The 23727-nt window shown below is 40.3% G+C and overlaps 1 protein-coding gene across 20 annotated transcripts in view; it reads right to left on the minus strand.

The window, feature by feature from the left end:
• Nucleotides 1-23727, minus strand: part of ZNF385B (zinc finger protein 385B) — a 382539-nt gene that overhangs the window by 13758 nt on the left and 345054 nt on the right. For 18 of the 20 annotated variants that reach the window (XM_025460364.3, XM_049106196.1, XM_025460357.3 and 15 more), the window contains 3 exons: nt 4658-4903; nt 3601-3779; nt 2912-3013 (listed from right to left, as the gene is read on the minus strand). In XM_025460364.3, the coding sequence (XP_025316149.1) occupies nt 2912-3013; nt 3601-3779; nt 4658-4903 (527 nt within the window). Of the gene's footprint in view, nt 1-252; nt 1664-2911; nt 3014-3600; nt 3780-4657; nt 4904-23727 lie in introns of those variants that run through there. The other 2 variants (XM_049106197.1, XM_049106198.1) reach the window with 1 other exon arrangement.

The raw sequence follows: 23727 nt of genomic DNA on the forward strand, positions 1-23727 counted from the left end.
CCTACTGTGATTTAGGGCTACACTCACAACTTGGCCCTACTTCTTAGGGAATCAGAGGGAAAAGAGCAGTAAAGTCTTACCTCATGCAGATGCTGTGAAGAGTAATGAATAAACATGACAAATAAAAATGCTTCAAGAGCTGAAAATGCTACATACATAAGGAGCAATCTTTGCACCTACTGAAAATCGTTCATCAGATGATTTCAAATTGGAGGTGTCTCAGGAGAAAATAACTTTGAAAACACAAACAGATTTTTACTTTTTGTATTTTTATTGAAAAGGTACATTTAAAAAAATACACAGACATTTTACCATTTACAGATTGCAGATATAGATGCTCTAAAAGAGTTCACTCTATTTTGTTGTTTTATGATACCTCTTGCCCCTGATACCACAAACATTCCAGTCTTGTTGATATCAGTTTAGAAAGGGGGGCATGGGAGCGTGACCTGCAACATATCCAGTGAACAGAAAGACAAATTGTTCAATTATAAATTTTTTTTTATCTTCTGTACATTATTGCATTAGGGAGCCACAAAATTATGTAGCATCATTACAAATGAAAACAGGTTAAAAATGAAGAAGATTATTACGTAGAAATACATGGATTCATTGTCTCCTTGCAGAATGCACAAGAGGTGCAAAAGTGTGCAACAACTTAGGAAGCGCTTTTTCTGGTTGTCTACATTTGCTTAGCAACTCAAACTAGTGAGGAAGCTACAAAATAAGTTAAACAAAAATAGCAAACAGGTAGTAATTATAGCTATGTTATATGGCTTTCTAGTTCTTTTAAATATCACCAAATAAAACGTGAAAGAAAGAAAATACATTGCTTTATCTTTTTTGTTCTCTTAGAGAGAAAATTCAAAGCTACTTTGCTTCCTAACATTTACACAGCAACTAAAAAAAGTTGAGTTCAGACAAGAGATACAGAACTAGTACTACACAGGATACAACAGTACTAGGCCTAAAACAGTACACGATCCCCGTGGACAAGGGTACACCGTAAAAGAAAACATTGTGATCCGTTGGGTTAAGATGGTGTCCACAAGCGAGCACTTGTGTTCATCTGTTTTTGTTCCACACTAGAATGTGCCCAGTTGGATTCCAGAGTTATTTACAGACGTGTGAGGAAGACCCCCTAGTTTTCAAGTCTGTCAGGAAACAGCTATTCCTTATGTTTCTCAGCCAGGTCACACCCATGGAAACTGAGTCAGAGGGCGGTAGATAGATGCGTTTTGTGTTGTTTTGTTTTCTGACCGATACATGTGCAAGAAACCAGTGATCTGGGATGCATGAATGGGGGGAGGACGGGGGGGGGGGGCAGAGGGTGTGCTGCCGGGTCCCTACGCGGGCGCGCTCCCTGGAGGCCCTCCTCGAGCCTAGTGACTCCTCGGTGTGGAGGCGGGCGGGGGCACCCCCACCCCGCCCTCGGGCTCGGTCCGGGTCAGTAGGGCGCGAAGAGGATGGAGGCGGGCGTGGCGCGGATGGGCCCGTGGCCGGGCCGCAGCAGGGCGGGCGGGAGGGCCGCGGCCTGGAAGAGCGACGCGGACGGCCGGGGGGGCAGCGACAGGGCCGAGGACACGGCCGCCGCCGCCAGCGGCGAGGACAGGAAGGCCGGGGCCAGAGGCTTCATCAGGTCCTTCTGGAAGGCGAGCTTGGCCTGGCGAGGCAGAGAACGGCGGCGGCCCGGCTCGGTCAGCACCGCGGACAGCTCCCCGCCGCCGGCCCTCCCGGGGCCTGCCCGGCTCCTTCCGCACCCCCCCGCCCCCCGCCCCACCCCGCCCCCGCACCCACTCGTGCATCTGGCCGCCCGCACCCACGCGGGCGCTGCTGGGCGCCGCTGCATCCCCCAGGCACGAGCCGCACACGCACGGCCAGGAGGTCTCCGCCCGGCACCTCGGTAACCACCGGGCAGCCTTGAGACAGATGGGGGGGGGCGTGCCTGACCCTTCCCTCTCTTTGGAGAAGAGCCGCTCTGGGTGAGCGGCTGGGTTCCAGGCTCAGGGGCCTGCTGAGCGTCGGGAAGACCGTGCCCACCCCTCTCCCTGCCACGGACACAGTCGTAGGCCCTGAAAAACTGCCGCGAACTCGAAGTTCGGTCCTGTAAGCGAACTAGAAACGCTCTCTTTTTAAAGGAATCCCAACGTGCAATCTTCCCCAGAAGTAAATCAGTCCTTAATTTCTCTCTTTTGCAATCAGGAGAAACTCTGAGCGCTGGGTGTGGGTGAGGCACGGAACACCTGCTGGCAGCGTGGCATGGAGGCTCTGCAGAGGCCGGGAGCACCAGCTGGCCAGTCCCGCCTCGACCTCCAACGGAAGGCCCACTGGGCTAAGTCCCAGGGAGAGCCTGGAATGCAGCCATCTGGGGATTTCTAGGGCATCTAGTGCAGGCGCCCCTGAGTATTTTTGCAAAGGAACTGAAAACAGCACCTACTGAGACCAAGTAGGACAGGCTGACACCAACGTGGCTGCTGGACAAGGAAGGAGACAGTAATACAAACACCCACTGTGCTTTCTGGAGAGAGGGAACGGAGGGGGAGCCCCCCAGAAAGGGGGAGGGCATCAAATGGATGCAGTTTTGTTTTAGGAAAGCAAGCCTGCTTCCCAGATTCAACACAGTCCAGGGCTCCTCAGGATTACTTGTCTGTGTTCCTGGGCCTTAATTTTTCTTTATATGATAAAGAAGGTTGGCTTTTGAAAAGATCCTGGTAAACAGTAAGGTGTTAGCTCTTAAAGCGGGGCCTGCAGGTGTCCTACAGCAGGGACTAAGGGGTTCCGTCTACACTTCCATCTAAGGGGGCTACTGCAATTCAAAAACCCCCATGACTGCTTGGTCCCGAGGCTCTCCTGAGGGCCTGAGCCAGCAAGGTGGACCCACAAAACAGGTGAGCAGGTAAGGTGAACTTACCGCTAAAATGCTCGGGCTCCGCTGGAGTTTGTTGTAAGGGCTGTATTTCGGCTTCAGTGGTTTCCCGGCAACCCGATCCTTATGCCTTCGGCTAGAAATGTGCTGAAAAAAAGTTTGATGCATTAGCTGAATCTAAATGTGAGCTTAATTCCATGTAAAATCTATTTCCTAGATAGAGGTAGCGGGTCACGCCATCCTCAGCTCCAGGCCCGCCGGCCCACGGTGGTGGTGGTGAGATCACCGGGCTCTCAAAATGAAGACTTGCTCCTCACTCAGTTGCAATGCCTCTCTTTCCTTCCCTTTCTCTGGCATACTTACCCTGCTTTGCCTGTTGTGACCATCGTGACCCATGAGTCTGTCTCCCAAACCAGATTTTGGTCTTTGAAAGAGGGGCTGAACATCTTGCCTTCCAGAAGTTCCTGCTCAACTGACCATGAGCTCCAGAGTGAACGCTTTTATTTGTCTGTCTGTCCCTGACGCCTAGCCTGGATCTGACGTATAATAGAAGTAGGTGCACAAGTGTTCAGTACTAACTTTTTCTTCCACTAGCACTTGCATGTTGTATACCATATGCATTGTGAAAAGGTTAGTAAGTTTATCTGTGAGCACAGTGGGAACCATTATGCAGGTTAGATACACAAGCAAGTGGCGACCCAAACAACAGTGAATACTAATTCAGGACACATTACCTGCTTGAGTTGAATTTCTGAATTAACATGAACGTCACAGATTTCACAATGAAATGTCTTGTTCTGTAGTCCGGAGCCCTTACTGCCATTCTGCATCTTTAATCTTGATCCAGGTCTAGGATAGGACTTAATTGGACCAGCCCCATTACGAGCTTCAACCATGGTCTTGTGTTTAGATCCTAAGACAGAAGGAGACATAGTGTAAAATAGCTACTTAAGACCCGAATAGATACACGAATAGCCCTTTGTTTTCTTATCCTTGAGAAGTTTATCTTCTGGCTGAATTTCTCATTGCTTTTTTGTTTTTAATGATCATTTTAATGCTTATTATAGACACTTTTTATTTATGATGAACAATAATGCTGATCAATCGATACGTTTTGTAAAAAAATGGGAAAACAGGAGTATATTACAAAGAAAATATGGAAAATATAGAGAAGCATAAGAAAATAAAGATTACCCTGTATTTTTACCTCTCAGAGATAACCACTGTGATGATTTTAGTTTGTTTTTTTTTTTCAGGTTTTGTTTTGTTTATATACCAAAAGAAAATATCTATTTTCAAAATTGGGACCATGCTAGTTAAATATCCTGACAATTTCGCATGGCAAATCGTGTATTTTTTTAAAAAAATAATTACATTTTAATGCCTTAGTAATATATTCTTTCATGTTGGGTTACTATAATGTATTTGACATTTCCCTACTGAGGGACTTTTAAATTGTTTCTCCTTTTTTCTAAGTGTGTTGCAGTGAACATTGTGCATAGATATTTGTCTTTATCTCTGTCACTTCATCGTAATGAGTTTGGGGAAATATTAGATGCCTTTGAGAAAATAAAGAACAGAATAAGTTTTATCTCCAATTTGCTTTAAACTTTTGCCTTACTGTTTCCAAAGTTATTATATCATATTTTCTTAAAATCACTCCTTTGAATAAAAAAAGCAGAGAAGACACTGAACAAATCTAACGTTTGAACAACAAAAGATATGGTATTCTGATGGGAGAAGTTGGGTTTTGTTATAAACGCTATTTAAATTCAAATGATAGCTGCTAACCTGTGTTGTGTGCCTCTAGCTGTGACAGGGAGTTCACAGCCACTTTGCATAGTGAACAATACAGTAATTTTTTTGCTTTTTCTTCTTCTGATTCAGAAACAGTACCAGGAGCTCCATTTGTGCTCTTCGAGGGAGAAGTGGCTGCTCCAGGTGGCAAGGGTGTTGTGCCAGATTTGAGGAGAAACGAGCCCCCTTCAGAGCTTGATGGCTGAATGCAACTGTTGGCTTTTAACTTTCCTTTATCTTCTAAGAGAGACACAGAGAAATCATATTAAAGCTTCATATAGCATTATCAACACAGGCAAATTGACATAAAGGAATTAAAGATAGAAATTTGATTTCTATATGTAGCTTTAATCTCCAGCACAGATTTTAGTTCATTGAACTTCACTGAAAAAGAACTCCATGCCATTGATATCCAATGTCAGCTCACTCCAAGATGATGACTTACGGAAAATGACTTTTTTTCTCCCACTGGTAGCAGGTAACTTTCTGATACCCTTGAGTTGTAAACTGTGTTCCAGGGAAGTCTTTAATGGATAGGAAAACCCACTACTTGCCAATATGAGTACATGATATGATGATAACATGAAATAAGTCATTAGCTAGCTTCATTTACTATTCGTGCTTTAATTATGACATGAATATACAGTTAGCATTCAATTTTTATGCCAAGTTAGCATTTTAACTTTGGGATGTTGTGGTAGCGGTGAGGGAAGAAACATGGTTGGTTTTGGTTATAGTTAGTTAAGTTTTGCTGCTCTTTGAATGGCAGAGAAATTTACCTAAAATCCAAGATGCAAAGATTTCATTAATGATATTTATTACTGCCAGTCTATATTATAAGCTTTTTTTTTTTTTTTAAATTCTATCCCCAGCATGGGGCTCAAAATCACAACCCTGAGATCAAGAGTGGCATGTTCTACTGGTTGTGCCAGCCAGGCACCCCCAAATTTTAAGTTTTGAGTAATGACATTAACCATAAGCAAAATATGAGGATTAGCCAAATAATTTATAGACATCTTGGCATTTTGATCATGTAGCTCTGAAATGCTTCCAATTGTCAAGGCCCATGGTGCAAGCTCTAGGAAGGGTCAGAGTGACTTTAACACAATTGAAATCTTCGGGACTCATGTGCTATTCAAGACAGATTCTGTTCAGCAGCATCTTTGGGAAAGAAATGGGAAATGCTCAGGCAACAGCCCAACCCATCACACATTTAAGCTGAGTAGAGCTGGTGCTCTTGGAAAATGTCTACTGATGTGCTGATAAACTCTTATTAAGAGAGGAAAGAAATTAAAACTGAAACTTATTTGTTAATTTTCCTAGCTAATTTGGAGCTGTATGCCATGGGCCTGGACCACCGATACGGAAGGAGTGACTAGGGGAATAGTAGCATGATAGTGTGTCCGTTCTGCATCTGGGGTAACACCAAAGCTTTCATATGCCTCAAAAATAATGGGAGATCATATTTCTACTTGTTTGATTTAGGGATCAACACTTGATTTCCATCCTTTTTTCCTGCATTAGGTCCATCCAGGTCAAGACCAGCAGGGATTCTACAGATGAATTCTTGGACTTCACAATTTATATTCTTTTTTTCAGCAAGTTTATTAAAACTTCAGGATGCCATAAAGTATGATGGACAAGATCTTAGATTTTTACTAAACTGACCTCCATAGTATGAGAGAAGGAAATAAAATCAATCTTCCTAAGTGGTATTAGTAAGTACATTAGATTGAAGATTATTTCAGGCTTGGAACTCTCTCCTTATGGATATAAGGATCCCTCAGACTGATTTTAGGATTTCATAGAACTCACAAAACAGTGAACTAATTCAGTAATCTTAACATTTGCTCCTACGGAATTACTCAGTTTCTTGTCGAAGGAAACTCAAGTTATTGCATAGCAAAATCTTTGCTTCAAGCATATCACATTTCATATAAATTTCACCTCAAGAAACTGACCTGTTTTAGTTATTTACTCATTCTCTCTTATGCACATTTATTTTATTGTCCTTTATACTGATCTCTCTCATATAATCTTACATTTATACAGAATGTTACAATTTACAAAGTGTCATCACTTACATTGTCTTATTATTTCTCACAACAAACTTGTGAAATAGGTAAGGCTGAAAATAATTATTTCTAGCTTAAAGATGAGAAAACTAAGGACCATCAAAATTGAATAATATCCCACAGATTAGCAGGTGGCATAAATGAGCATGATACTTTCTATAACTATTCACTGGGTAGTGTATTATTCCTCTTGCACAAAAGGCGGACTTCGTATGCCATTAACAACATAAATGGCATACGGTAGTCACTGGAGATGTGATAAAACCGTGGTTTTGTTTAGTTTGAAAGCATATTTGCCTTAAATGAAAATATCTATCCTGTTCAACAAGCATCTGATTCAGGTTGCATTGAGAAGATGGACCAAATTATCTTTTTCTCTCTATTCCTATTTCTTTAAGAAAAACTAAACAGATTTCCTTTCATCTCTCCTTTTCAAAAGAGGTCTTTTATTCATTAGCAAATAAATCTTAACAAAATGCTAATTGCTGACAATGTGCTAGACACTGAAGAGAATAATAAATAAAGTAGGTATAGACTTTAAGAAAATAAAAGTTTAGCAGGGGAAATGAGATATTCAGAGATCTCTGATTTATGATAGAAACTAGTAAGAGGCATGACAGCATGGAGCAGGAAATGATTTCTTCTGGTTGGGAAGAAAGAGACATTCTTCATAAAGGAAGTGATATTTTGGCCAGATTTGAAGGTCAGATTTAGAGAAGCATAAGGTGAGGTGAGAAGTAGGAAGTGAGGGGTTAGAGGCAGAAACATGAGGAAATGCTTAGGTGTTAGAACGCTTGGGATTTGCTTGCTGAGAGCTGCTAGCTCAGCATAGATGATGGCAACAAGTGGGATGAGAATTATTATTATAAAGGAAAATTGAACCAGAAGACAGAGAATATCTTAAAACTAGTAAAATGGATACTAACAGAGGCCATTTACCTTTAAAAATATTAAGAGATATGGTATATTTACCACTTACATAAAATAGGTCTTACGTTTTATCCTCTGGATAGGCCAGAGCTTTAATGTTTGTGAATACAGGGATAAATCTTGACTCTGAAAACGTGTAAATGGTTCCATCAGATTCAGGACATTCTGTCTACGTTCATACTAGCTGCTCGATAAAGCAGATCCTAAAATCACCAACGCAATAATATATTTAGATTTGGGCATTTTCTTTCCTGGATGTACACATTTATAAGCTTCAAAGCCTAACTTTATTATTTCTCATTTTAATGGCTTTATATTTTTATGAAAATCCATTATGTTATTTTTCTTTTCTTGTTGGCATTTTTTAAAGCCTCTTTACTTTGTGTATTTGAAAGTTTAATGAATGTACTGTTTACTTCTGCTTCTTTTAATAAAGATGCATGTCATCTGGAACTTCTGGTTAATGTGAATTCCGTTTTCAAGTATTCCCTCACCTAGTGTTAATTAGCGGGTCTTCTGACTGTCTTCATTATTTTCTGAGTACTCAACTGCCTTTCTTAAGGTTTTACCCTATAAGTCTTTGAAGCAAAATTTGCTTAGCTACATCAGAATTGCCCTCTGTAACAAATATCTGTAATTTATGCATCCAAGCAAATTTAATTCTTCAAAGTAGCTGTCTTGGAAGGTTCCACATTGATTTACTTATTTTCCAAAGTTCTAAGCATTTTGGAAACCTCTCATTTTGGAACTGTTTTCATATCTAGTCAATAAACCACGTGAAGGAAATCAGTCTTCAATATTTATTTGTCACAGTTATTTTTTACTCCACAACGTTACTCCGGTTAATCCATGTGTTCATCAAACTTAGTGTTATATTATTCAAACATCTTCAGAGGACTAATAAGCTAACACAGATGAAAAGAACAGGCTAGAAGTTCTGGAAGCAGTTTTCAGAAACGAATCCTGTGGGTAGCTGGAGGACTCATGTCCATATATAAGTCTTAATTTAAAATACAATCAAAATAATATTCTAACTACATTGTAGATCTTATATTTTGAAGTAGAACTTTGGGAGCTATAACCCAATTTTTATGATTCCACTTACAAGGTTTACGCTTCAGTTTAATGTCACTCACATAAATTTCTTCTAACTGGGTTTCAATGGTTTAATAACATACATATTTTATATAATAAATTTGTGTTCAATGTAGAAAGTAAAGTCAGGCAAAAATTTTTAAAAATCACCCATGATTCTATCACCTAAAATAAAAATCAGGAAACTTTTTCTGTAAAGCACCAGATGGTAAAATATATTAAGCTTTGTAGGCCATACTGTTTCGGTTGTAGCTACTAAGCTTTGCTATTCTAGTAGGAAAGCAGCCACCAGCGTGGCTGTGATCTAATCAAACTTTATTTACAAAAATAGGCAGCAGGCTAGATTTAGCCCACAGGTAGTAGTTTGCCAACACTTGACCTAGATTATTAGAATTATAAGTGTTATTTCACACTGTTTACACAGTAATATATGTGAAAAGACAAACCACCATTGCTAACATTTTTCAATTAGCAATAAATCAAGAATATCTTTCCATGTCAGTAAATGTAGAATTGGATCATGATTTATAACAAATTATATTCACTTATATGCATGTACTATAATTTATTCAACCAACCTTAGATATTTGGGTTATTTGTGGTTTGCACTTTTACGGTGTTAACAAGATATTGAAATAGGAGTTTGGTGGCCTCAGAATGAAGGAAACCTGCCCAAACCGCAAGCAATTGGCATCAAGTATCTCAGCATCTTAGAGTAAGTCCCCAAGGAACCCCCAGACACAAACAGGTGGCATTTATAAGAGGACGCAGAATGTAGCCTGCTACCAACATCCTATCATGCACATTCCTGGAGCATCTAAGGACTGGAGGGCTCACAGGTATCATTCTGCCTGGGTTGGATGCTTCTGAATCCAGCCCAAGTAGTACAACTAAACGGGCATGTAAGAAAGGACACTGGCATTTCATTTTTCAGTCTGCCAACTCCTGATCTTGGTGACCTGCCCCTCCTGCCAGATAGGGGAGAGGAAGGTTGGGGACAGATGATCTGGACCAAGAAAGGTCAGAAGTCGAAGGACCTGTAACCTCAGTCTGGCATGTCAAGGTTGAATGAACTGGACATCCTGAAAGGTGGTCAGGCCTGAGCCCTGTTGTTGGTAACCGGCAGGAAGGCTGATCACCAGGACCCTGGCAGCAGGAGGCTGAGGAGCAGACTTCTCTGGTGGCAGGAGCTGAGGAAGGACTGGAAGAACCACATGAAGCCCTTACCCATGGTCCTCGAGAGACAGACAGCATCTGGACACCTGCCATGCAGCGGGCATCAGTGACTGTCATTAAGTACAAAAACATTTGGCGTGATTTCTTCTCTCATTCCTCCTCCTAACCCTAACAGTTGGGAAGGGCAAGAACTAGAAATTCTAGGCTGGGGCAGCAGGGAGGAGCAGACTATGCCCTTTCCCATGGTCCAACCTGAGCCGGGAAGAAGGAAGTATTCAGTTGCATAAGAGCCTGAAGTTTCAATAAGGCCAGACTTTCTGATCTCTGATAATGTCTTGGAGGAGTGAGAAAGGGCTATTCCCGGAGTAACAGGTCATCACACTCACGCCCACTGAAGTCACATAGTCAGTAAGCCCGTTGTGTGTAGACATCTCTGTATACCTGCCTAATGATTTCCTCAGGACCTAACCTTTGAAGAGGAGCTGCTGGCACAAAACACACAAAGAGGAGCATGTGCGTTTTTGGACGTGTGCTGTGCGTTGCCAGACTGCGCCCCAGAGGGGTTCACAGATTAATACTTCCGAGCTCTGTAGGAGAGTGCCAGCTTCCCCGTACCTTCACCAGCCTACCTACCCACTGCCTGGGCCAATCTGACAGATGAAACAGAGTGCCTCGTTGTTAATTTGATTTGCATTTTTTTATATCAAAGGGGCTGAATATCTTCTCGTAGGATTAATGATTTGTGTTTCAAAGTAATTTTTTAAAAATCCTGAATTCTGAAGGGGAGCAAACTCTTGAACTAAATGCACTTTCGAGAGTTAAAAACACTTTACCCGTAGTAAGAAGTAAACTTTACAATAATCACAGGCTTTTTCTCGCTCTTTTTAGAAGATTTTATTTATTTATTTATTTGTCTGACAGCAAGCATGAGGGGGGCGGCAGCTGCAGAGGGAGAGGGAGAAGCAGAGGGAGGCTGCTTCTCCCTCTGCCCTCCCCCCGCTTGTGCATGTGTGTGTGTGTGTGTGTGCGCGCACGCATGCTCTATGTTTCTTGCTTTATCTCACATAAATAAATAAAATCTTTAAAAATATAAAGCCAGTTTTCCACAATGGTGGTTGTGATTTGTTTTCCTTCCAGCAATGCATGAGAATTCCAATTGTGGTACAGCCTCCCTAACACATGGTATCAATACTGTCACTCCTTTTGGTTTTAGCCACTCGGGTGGAGGTGTGGTGGCGTCTCACTGAGGTTTTCATTTCTATGTCCCTACTGACTAATGGTATCGAACAGCTTTGCCTATTTTTGTTGGCCAATTATATAACCTTCTTTTGTGAAATTCTTGGTCAAATCTTGTGCTCCCCCCCCTCCTTTTTTACCTCGAGAAAAGTGCTCAGCAAACCAAGGCCACAACTTTAACAGAATTGTTCTTTATACTTTCTGAGGTCACTGAAATATACTGCTTGTCACTTCTTGGTACAATTACATTTTCCTTTTTATACTTAATAATACTTAATATTTCACTAAAGAGAACTAGTAGCAGAGGCATGCAGTGAAAGGGCTGCTGCTCATACTCTTTCCTGCATTCACAGGCACCTTGTCCAACACCTCATTATTATTCCAAAAAACAAAGCAATGGTCGCATTACTGCTTAACACTCATTAAACCAAGTTAGTTCACTTTGATAAGGAATTCTGAAATCATTCTCCTCTGTCTTATCTTCCCACTTTTGAATAATGAGAAATTAATGGGTGTCAGTCACAGTACATACTCCCTTGCCAGTTGTGCAGTCTTGTGAGAAATGAAACTAAAAAGCCCATAGGGGCTCTGTATCAGGCCAGAACCCCCCTCCCCACAAAACCCCCCAAAACACTGCAAACCTGTATGTTTGTTGATTGGTGTGCTGTAGATTTCCTAACCCTTTGCTTCATTTATCCCCTCCTTATCTACACATTTGACACAGTAAAAGGGATGGAAACCACCAACTGATGACAGATAATTTAAAGTTTAAAGTGGAATTGCATTAAGACAGTTAATGGATTTGGCGGGTGGGGGGAAGGGGCAGCAGCACATAAGCTGCCAGATGAATAAGCCAATTTAGTACCTTGGCGTTCTTTGCAAAACAAAATGTAATAAGCGATGTACAGATGCTAGAGCATCACTATATTGGTGGATGCAAAGGAAAGGGGCTTCATTAGTAGTGTAACAGGTGTGCACCTGCCTAAAGGAGCAGCAAGAAAAGACCAACATCACATATAATGATCAGATACAACAGTCAGTTACCCCCTTTTATTTATTGGCTGTTTTCCTTAAAGGTATGTGCAAAAAAACCTTGAAAAATTTGGCAATAATTTGAATGCACTATTTAAAAGTGTTGTTTTTTTTTTTCAAATTTAAATTTTATTTAATTAACCTACAGTGTGATATTGGTTTCTGGAATAAAATTTAGCGATCCATCACTTAAAACAACACCCAGTGCTCATCACACCAAGTGCCCTCCTTAATCCCCATGACCCATCCGGCCCATCCCCCACCCACCTCCTTTCATCAACCCTCAGTCTGTTCTCTATCATTAACAGTCTCTTTTGGTTGCTTCTCTCTCTCTTTTTAAGAGTTTTCTTTTCTTTTCTTTTCTTTTTTTTTTTTGAAAGCATAGCTGTCTTAGCAAGGCAATAACTACACATCCTTATTTTAAAATTTTATAATCTTACAGATTAGATTTGCTTAAATTAGAAACATAATAGTGAAAACTTCTATACCTGAAGAACAGGTCAATAAATCAGACCAACAAATGGGAAAAAAGTGATCTTATAATGCGAATAAACACAGTCAGCTTCCCCATGGAAACCACATCTTTCTTTTTAAGTTCCCTACCAATATCACCAACTTCTCATTAGCAAACATCTGGTTTCCTGTTTCTCACAGAAACGAGGAAGCTGGATGAGTTTGCTCCTGATATTACATTTTCTTCCATTTGCACCTATTTTCTTTACACCTCTGATGAAAAGCTTTATGGTATCTTTTATGTTTCTTCTCTCCTTCCTACAGTTCTGGCTACTTTCTTTCTATTGGGTTCTTTCTGTTTACAAAATGCTGAGACTTCCACGTTCCAAAAGCCATTCCCTGATTTGGTTCACTCCTGGAATCTTCCATCTATCTTCCCTTTGGTGCAGAACATGAAGTGGTCATATGAAGTGGCTCATCTACGTCCTTTCTTCCCGCCTATCTTTACCCTCCTGCAAAACCAATGGTCTCTCTTCGGTCTTCTCTCGTATTGGGCCCAAGTTCCTTCTTGAAATGCTTCTCCCCTTGATCTTGACAAACATGGGCCTTGCCTGCTTCTCCCTCAACCTCCACAACAGTTCACTCTAGGTCCCCTTCGCCAGCTCCTATTCTTTTGCCTGCCCCTCGTGTTGGCATTCCTCAAGACCATACTCTTGCCCTCTTTTGGAGATTATATGATCTAATTCACTCTAATAACTTCTTCTACCACATTAAATCCATAGGTGAAATCTCTACCTTTCTCACAAGTTCAAGATCCTTTTCCCCTGATAGTCTTTGGAACTTCTATTTCTAGATGGTTCGTGGGTGTTTCAAACTCAACATGCCTGGCACTGAATGAATGAGCCCCACATAGGGGCCCTTCCAAGTAGTCCCCCTATCAATCAATGACCTTGCTGTACAGAACTGTCGTCAAGAACTCCCGAATTCTTCCTTCTCTTATCTTCTCTGTTTAATGAATGACCTAAGTTTATTGATATTATCTTCTAAATATTTCTTCTATTGGCCTTACTCACTTTTTATCCAGCAGACATTTCCTCAGCATCTACCATGTGCCACTGCCTCATTTCAGGCCCTCATTATTCTCCCTGGATCGCCATAAAACTTCTTTCTAGATCTTGCTGCCTCTAGTTCCTGAGCTCATCTCTTCCCTCCTTTCCTTGCCTATGCTCTCATAATCATATAATTGTATTTTGGTTTTGCATAATTTTTTCACAATTAAAATCGTTACCAAGGTAGAGAGATCCTCGAGTCCTGCAACAATATCCTAATTCACCTGTGTGCCCAGGGTATGGAAAGCCATAGGTGGGCAACCAATATGTTGAAATAAGGAATGCTCATTTCAGCGCAGTGCATTTTAGCCTCACAAGTATTAATACTAGGAATTCACTGTTAATGGCTAAATCATAAAGTGAAATAAATATAGATAGAACAGACATTTCTGCTATTATGTAAAATACTTGTATCATTGTTGTTAAAGATATGTATTATATATACAATCAATATTTAATGTCATTTGAGGTTGGAACAATTCGTTTAAGAATGGGTCACCTTGACATGTTCTAGGACAGAGTCATAACAAGTACATTGTGCCAAATCCAATATTCTGATTTAATAAAATGAACAAATCCATAGATTTTATTATCTTCTTTATTTGGAATCCTACATAAACTTATCCTATAAACAGTAAGCATGTACCTATGCCAGAAAATCTAAAGCACATGTGAAAACAAAATATCAAAGCACAGCCCATCCTCTTTGTGACTAAATGGATATCCTGTTGTCATGGCAAAGTTTCAGTCATAGCAACACTGTGTGTCTTATGTTTGGAGACTCATCAGAGATTTATAGCTCGACAGCCCATTTTGGCAATATTGTAAGCAGTCATAAACGAATAACATCACAGTATATTCATCTGCACTATCAATCATTATGTGATGGAGATATATTCATGCAATAATGTTCTTTAAGAAATTCCAAGTACTAGGACCTATGCCATTATTTAATTTTCTCTACTCTTTTAGGTAATAGATACCCGTTCCTGAAAGTGTCATTTTGCAGACTTTGTATCTTAGTGATGATACCACTTACGGCCTGCCCAGATCCTCAAAGGCACATAATCTTTATGCCACGTGGCCTGAGATGGACCTGGTACACTTGGAGTCTTCTCTAACAAGATTCCTCATTTAGATTTGATCTAGTTCCAGATGTCCTCCAGCATTACCCAGCATAGTATAGGCTGGTTAATCTTACAACACCTAGCAGGTTAGTCTGTTTGCTTTATTAGTCACAGGACTTCTCGTTGGACAATGTCTGATCTCAATGCCTCGCTTAAGGGTGAACTGTTAAACAACCTTTGGAAACAAAGAGTTTTCTATATGGCTTATGCCATTTTGTAGATGTGGAAAACACAACAGAGTACTCATATGACAAGCCCAGAGACACAAGAAGCCAAGGACAGACACGAAAATTAAAGCTAGTTTTTAAAATTCTCAGAGCGCTCAAATATTATACATTGGGTCAACTGATGCTGGTGGGGCCCTTCACACGGCTCCAGCTAAATCCCAGAAATCCCGCCTCTTCAAGCACAGTTGATCACTGTTAAGCTTGTTAATTCCTTTTTTTTTTTTTTTAAAGCTTGTTAATTCCTAATCAACTATGTTTATGTCTTATTTTCACACCTTGGCCTTTAGACTAATCCTAGAAGGAGGGAAAATGGTCTATAAAGTGACTCTTCACTGAATCAGAAGCTATATATCCTTATTTAAAAACAAAACAAAACAAAACAAAAAGAGCTTACTTATTTGAAGTAACTTAGGGCTCGTGAAAGTTTGGTGACCAATTTTGTAAGTTCAGAACAGCTGCTGTACTGCCATTTTCTGCCAGACTTGCAATCCTGAGTTAGGATATCCTGCTCTTTCCATTTGAAAGCCCAGGTCAGTTGGGTTCTGGCCACTGGGCTACACCCTGCAGGATGTTGTGGTCCATCTGCAGGAGATGATGGTCCCTGCCTACCTCTGCACGACAACTGCCCTGTTGTCCTTCAGGCCACTTTGTTGGGGAGCAGAAGCTGCCAGTCCCTCACTCAGATAAAACAGTGACAGCTCTGAGTATGTCCATGCCAACAGCTGGCAGCCCACACTCCGTATCAATGAGCCAGTGCCGGTACTAGTGAACATGTCACCTTCCTAAGGGAGCACAAAAGAGGGCTTGTGTGCTAGAGTTTGAATCTAATGAACAGCTTTCTCCTATTTTGTGTGGTTTTCCAGCTATTTGACTTGTACAATAGAGAAATCATATTTCAACCTCTTCAGGTTGAAAAATTGCCCCTTTTCCGATTTGTCACCCCGAGATGTGAAACAGTTATTTCTGAGGCAGCTTTATTATGGAAAATAGAATAAGTAACTCACATCACTCAAATCAAGTCCCTCAGGGAGCAGGTCCAGTAACGATTCAAAAGCCAGGACTAAGATTAAAAACTGATTTTCTAGGTGGAATGAGGAGCAGGTTCTTTTCTCCTAGATGAATGGCCTTTTGCAGGGGAAACATCGATTCACAAGGTATAAGGGAAAACATCTGAATTCTGCTCCTCCCACATCTATCCTTTCTTGATGCAGAATTTAGGGGTTAGCTTTGAAGCTCCAGGTAATGTGACAAGGGAAAGGTCAGCCTGAGAGGTATTGAGGAAACTTTCTTCATCTAAGAAATGTACTTTTATTTATTAGGGAAAATTCAAAAAAAATATTTACTTTCAGCAAACAATCCCATTGCCTCCGGCTGTTCCAGGGAGCTAGGTGTGGGCTGTCTCTCTTTATGGACCTAACTGGGGCCTGCCTGTCCTAAGGAGATCGCACTTTCAGTGGCTGGGCGGTCCCAATGTAGGAAAGCTAGTAATCCTTTTAAAAATATGTTGCTAAAGGCCAATTACACTTTTACATCTTGAGTCTAGCATTTGTGCCTGAATTCAATCTGATGCTTTCTTATGAAACTGTCAAAGCTGGCTTTACATTTAAGGCTATGGGTTGCAGAAGAAAATCAGTTGATCATAGAAAGTCTCCTTTAAAAAGTGATGTTAATTCAAGAGGCCTGGACACCTAAAGGGGTCTGTGTAGAGTTTCTCATCATCTAGATTCTTTAGGAAGAATCTGTGACGGGGGCCCTATGGCTATAAGTTTCTTTCCCATCCTCCCTGTGCCCTGAGATATATTAACTCATCAAGTCATTGGAAGTTATCATGCAAAGAACACAGTATATAGAAATAGAGAAAAAAAAAAAAACCCTATAAACCTCCCACACAAAACAGGAGTTGTTGTTGTTTTAAAGATTTTACTTATTTATTTGAGTATTGGGGGGGGGGGCACAAACAGGAGAGAGGGAGAAGCAGGCTCTCTGCTGAGTGGGCAGCCCAACATGTGGCTTGATCCTAGGACCCAAAGAAGATCACGACCTGAGTCGAAGGCAGACATCCAACCAACTGAACTGCCCTGGTGCCCCTAAACAGGAGTTTTTAACCTGCAGGGGTGGGGGTGAGGGTGGTCTACAGACTCCCAAGGGGCCCATGAGTTCACAGAATCCATGAACTTGGAGGCAAAAACCCCCATATCTTCACTTATATCTTCACTTTCATTTATCTCTGATTGAAATTTAGCATTTTCTTCAACGATAAATGAAGGCAAAAATAGCCATCTTGATGGCACTTGCAACTTTGTCCACTGACAGAAATAAGATATTTTCATCATATACTACAGTTGTCATAAAAATCTTGAAATGTTTATGCCTCACATTACTTCAAAATTATCGTAGCTATCGGACCCGTCGCTAGATCTTATTTAAAGCATCATTGCTATGTCACTATATCATAATAAAAATTTGGCCACTGTATTCAGTGTAATTGGTTTTCTTTGCAAAAGTATAAGTTTCCTTTTATGGTTTTAAAAACATCATTCTGACGGGCACCTGGCTGGCTCAGTCAGTGGAGCATGTGACTCTTGATCTTGGGGTGGTGAGTTCGTGCCCCACGCTGGTTGCAGAGATTACTTAAAAATAACAATGAAAACAAATAAAAACGTCACTCTGAGGCTAGGCCACAGGAATCCCTAGCACCAAAAGAGGTTCAGGACCTCTGTGTTTATGCCCATCACTTCATGCTGCCTTCTTTTCGTTCCATCATTTTCAACCACTTTTTACCAACATCCTGAAATCCCTTCCTTATCCCCAAGTGTCCTCTCAGTGCTTCAATTCTATACACCATGCGGTCTTTCACATCTCGAGTCCTATGGAGTACTGGTTCCCCTGGTGGGAATCCTCTTCCCTTCCATCTTCCGAACCGGGGCCCCCGTTTCCATGGCCAACTTCTTTCCCACCAGGCAGAGACAGCCTAAATCCTCCGCCTGGGACTTCCTTTCCTTCTCAGACAAGGTCAGCCTCCCTCTCTTTTCATTTAGCTTGTCATCACTTGTTCAGCATTTATCCTGGATGCTCACGAGGGCAAAGCCCAAGTCTGCTGATTCACCATCACACAGCCCGGGCCTAGCAGGATGCAGAGTATTCAGTAAGCACTTAATAAATACCTGCAAACACATGCATGGACAAACCATTTTGTAGCTTTCTATTTAGTGTATTACATGTGTTTTTCATGTTGCTTTTACGTACTGTAAGGCTGCCTAATGGATTATTGGGTATAAGTAATTTACTGAAATAACTTCCCTAGTCCTCATCATCTTGTTTCCACTTTTCTTTAATACAAATACTGCCATAGTAGGCATTTTCGTACATTTTATTTTAGTATAAATTATAAGAAGAGGAATTAACTGGTCAACGGAATGAACTTTTATATGGTTTTTTATTTATTCTAGGACGTTGCTTTCCAAAAGAGTTTTCTCAATTTAAGATGCCATAAGTAACATAAACAGAACATCTACTAGTGGTTCTTCAAAATACTTAAAAAAACTTTTACTGGATATTAATCATTATGTCTTATGGATTAATCAAACAATTGGATAAAATTGTTGTTGAAAAGAATAAAATAAAAAACATTTTCCTTCACTCAAAATGATGGTACTCTAATTAATTTCCACTGAGTAAAAATAACAGAACTAAGAACAAAGATATTGTTCTAGGAAAGACAAATTGCTTTGACTTAAATATGGCTATTTTGCTAGTTAAATGAGTACAAATCATCATGAAACTGTGACAGAAGTTCAAATATTTGCAAGCAAGGAATAAAATAATCTCTGTTATGACAAGAAATTCCAGTATTTATGTCATTTCCTATTTGAAAGAAAACAAAACACATTTTCTAGAGGCTAACTAGTTAATAGCATACAAAAATTATTAAAAAATTGCAAACTAAGAAAATTTTTTTACAAGAAGCCAGAAATAAAATGTATGGGCTGACAAGTTTCTCATTTACTGACACAAATGCCAGCAGGCACTTGTCAGGCAGGAGCGTGTTTCCTATTCTGATTACACCCTCTGCTCGCCTCCTCAGTAACCCACTCTGGCTCCAGGCGGGGCTGCTTCTCCACAGGGAGCACCTGGTTTTCTCCCTCAATGAATGCAGATGCATTGGGATATCGTTGCTTTTAGTACTGTAACTGTGTATAGAACAGACTGCTGACCTATGAGGTGGGGTATCCACCTTACGGGAGACAAAGGTGGAGTTAACCAGGGTCCTCTTGCCCTGTTCATACACTAAAGAAGGTGCTACGGCTTCCCCATGAAATTCTTCTTACTGGCATCAATGTAACATGGGCAGGACCTGAAGCTGCAGAGGCCATAACATTTGAGATACATTAACCGGTGGGAGAAGGAGTAGAAAGACATTTCCTCCACTTACAGCAACGTGAAGAAGACCAAGAAGGTCCTTCCACATCTTTTTTTTTTAAATTCTTTTTTAAAAAAATTTCTTTTTATTCGAGTTCAATTTGCCAACATATAGCATAAAACCCAGTGCTCATCCCATCAAGTGCCCCCCTCAGTGCCCGTCACCACATGTTCCACGGGGAGAGTCAGGCTAATCAAACCTTAACATCTGGAAGGGAAACGCAAATGTAAATAATTAGCATGAGATAATAAAAGAAGCACAGAAAGAGGAAGGTAAGTACGGGTCCCGTTGCATGGCAGCATGGCATGAAATGATCATAGAGTCAAAAGGACAGGGTTGGGAAATTTCTTTGAACAACGGTTGCTTTCTATGGCTACCATCTGTTGACTATCTGTTAGGTGATAGGAACTGAGGCTGGCGCTGGCATCGTTGGTTCATCGATCCTGCCAACTCCGGGAGGTAGGTATTAGCCCTCCCATCTAACAGACGGACAAACAGGTCAGTGAACATGATTAGATTAAGGTTTTCTGGTCTAATCTGGTCTAATCTCTATCTGGTCAAGTGAGAAGTGGAGCGAATCTGTCTGATTTCAAGCTCGTGCTCTTTTTACTACATTTGTACGCAAGGTAGGTAAATGACGCTCAAAAAAATCATGTTCTTATGTTCAAAGACACTCAAAACTTGATTTTTCAAAAATAAAACTAGTTGTAGAACAGGGTGGGAATAGAAATAACACATCTTGCTGAAGTGACAGACATCTTGAAGTGTCACTTAGTGAAAGAAGTCTCAAATAACTTTCAGAAAGCATGTGTGGTTAAAGTTCATGCACCTTCATCCAAAGTGGCATATCGTGGTAGTGAATTTGGGCGAGAATCTGGGCTTGAAGCTACTTTCTCTCTGACGCAAAGCCGTCATTTCCCCTCACCAGATCTCACTCTCTAGTATCCATCAGAGGACTCTATCATTAAATAAGATAGTATATATAAGACATTTAGCATATTAGCATCGGGCACACGGTAAGCATTCAGTGACACATTAATTATTAGTAGCACAGCTCTTACAATTACTTTTTGCATCCAAGTCTAATAAGCTTGGATCTGGTTTTCTAGAATAAACTATAATAGGTGCAACATAATGGAAGATGATGATAGCTGGCCACCACAAGGGGCATCCGTCACCTTTCACGGACGGTAGCAAGAAGAGACAGCTCCATAAAAGAAAAGAAACCCAAAACTGTAAGAATATCAATAATGGGCCTTTTTGTTATGTTTTACATTTTGCCAAGCACTCGCAAAATCATTTCACTTGATTCATAAAACACCATCATGATGCAGGGAGGGCATTATTCCCAATTTACAGATGAGAAAATAGAGACCGAGGGAATTTAATGCCTTCTCTGGAGTCTTGGCTAGTTAAAAGAGCAAAGAGTACCACAGTCTACAGATGCGCTGTCCAAGTCACTAGCCATGTTAGTACTTAAATAAAATTAAATACTCAGTTCCTCAGTAGTATAAGCCACATTTCAAGTGTTGAATAGCTAGCTAGTTGGACAACACAGATTACAGACTGTTTTTTATCACCCCAGGGTATTTTACTGAATAGAGCTGGCCTATAAAAAAGAGAGCACCAAACTATAAGTGTGTGATACCATGCCCGGTATCCACTATAGCGAACCTGATTCTCAGAGCAAGAAATCAGGGAAGTGGAAAATATTTTATAGGTGTTTCTATGAAAAACACTTTAAGTTTTATGCTGTAAAGCTAAATTTGTGTGGTACCATCAGAATTGGGCCTAGAATCCCCCAGAGTGCCTAGTACCAGTGCTTTGAACACAGAATCTACAAATATTTATTGACTGATTCTATTGGATCGCCCACCCATCTCAAAAAATATTTCATTGTAAGAGAGTTCTTCCTGAAGCAAATAAGTGGAATGTCATCAAATGTATGTAATAACCTTGGTTAAAGTCTCAGGGGGGAATTTTTGGTTGTGCATTTATAAAATTATTTGATATACATACAAAGTCCTCTTATATTCCAATTTCTTTTCAATGCAGAATGGTTGTAAATAAGTATAATAAAAAGAGATGAATAAAGTTTTTGATAGTGATATAAGCCTAAATGAGGGGATAGCCAAGGTTTTGCTTTGGGGAATGGTTTATAACATATCCCTAGTCAATTATAAGTTAGTAGGTCCTTAGTACATCATAAGTGAGTCTCAACTTTTGGTTCACTTTCTTAGGGTGGTGCTAGGAAATAGCTCTCAGAGGCGGAGACTAACAATAGGTGCTCAGTCTTATTTTGAAGCAATATAAAGTGCTCACGAGTTTTGGAAGTTAGTTTCCAGAGTGTGACAAACACTTAACTACCTAGGAACCTTCGGCCTTGCCTGCCAGGATGTTGTTGTCAGATTCAAGGTGGACGGGCAAGGATGGAGGCGGTTTCATTTTTTAAATTGACTTTGAAAGTCTTAATGATATATGTACATTTCATGAAAATATGAGCCTTAGTATAATGGTCTGTTCTCTTTAGACAGATGGGACTCAATTTATGTTCTACACGACTGTACCCCAGAATTTCAGACTTAGGATGTTTGTCATAAATATAGCTAATCTATTATTTTATGAGGGACACTAAATCTCAGCCTCCCGGATTTGGATAGATGTATGCCAAATTTACGATGGCACTTGTCTATAAATGACAGATGCTGCCAAAGCAGAAAACTATCATTTTCTTGAACTCAACAGCACAAGGTTCTGTTGCTAGAGACAGAAAGAGGGGAAGAGGCAGTTACGAAGACCTTGCTGGCTAATCGATGGAGTCCTGTGGCAGTCAGCGGAAATGAGAAGTTGTCATTTGGAAAACTTGGCCCCATTTGTAACAACACATAAAAACTATGAAACACACAAGGGAATCCATAAAAATGATGAGGCGAGGGTCTCTCCATTTGTATCATTGGCAGAAAGATTCTTCGACAAAATTGAAAATACACTTTTGTTAGGCAATAGGGTAACCATAAAAAGCTGAACTACAGCCTCTCCAGGTAAATCATACTGATCTACTGGCTGATAACTACTTTGGGTTCATACCCAAGGAATTGACACAATGCAAAAACATAGCATGCTGAAAACTCAAATGAGCTGTTTTGAGGTACTCTATCCTCTCTCCTTCTTATGTCTTTTCTGACACTGTCATCTCACAGTTCCCCTGGTATGATCATGAGGATGGGCTAAACAAAACCATCCACTTAACCCCAGTGGGAATATTTTCAATGGAATGATTCAAAATGCTCTTGCACCTCACATGAGCTATTTCACGTTTCCTAGACTCAGGTTCCTCAGCATTACCATATTTTGGGGAGCAGCCTGAAGGTGGTAACTATATATTATTTTTCTTTGTAGCCCTAATATCCCACACATTAAATAAACCACAATAGGTTGGAAGCTCTTTGAGGGCAAAAAAAAAAAAAAAAACATCTTTGTATTTATTGTTGCACCTCTAGTATCTGGCAAAATATACATCTATACTACACCATTTAATATAGATAATAAATATTTCTTGAGTAAATAAATAGATACAAAGTTTATTGCATGAATGAATGATGGATACAAATCTCCCCCAGCAGTCACAGGGAAATGGAGAGGGTCATACAAAAATGTACAGGTGACTAGATTTTATAAGTTGAACAAATTTTATGTGTTCCTATTGTTATATTTCAAACAGAACATGCTTGTTTCATTATCTTTGCTCTTAAACTGCATTTACAAATATATCTACAGCATTTTGAATCATTCCATCTGCTTTCATCTGTTAGACAGCAACTGATTAAAGACTGTTTAGTTCTAAATAGCTTTATATACTTTAAACTAGAAATGGATTTTCCCCATTTGATCTCTAATTAATTAAAAAAAAATCCAGTGCCAAAGACTAGACCTATGGACCATTAGATTGACTACCACAACATTTTATCATTAGGTTGGTTATAAAAACATTTCACTATTTTCAGGAAATAAGGCTTTTTGAAGGCTCTAGGTTTTTTCAGAGCTGTTATGAGGGGTTAAATGCTGTCACAAAGAGCATTCAATTTGATGTATAGGGCATATTATCACAGGGAAGTGTACTGTATGGCATTATGACACTTGAACTCCAGGGAGAAATTTGGGTCGAGTGTTTGGCTAATATGTTC

The sequence above is a fragment of the Canis lupus genome, chromosome 36 (assembly GCF_003254725.2).
Source record: "Canis lupus dingo isolate Sandy chromosome 36, ASM325472v2, whole genome shotgun sequence".
Taxonomy (NCBI): Eukaryota; Metazoa; Chordata; class Mammalia; order Carnivora; family Canidae; genus Canis; species Canis lupus.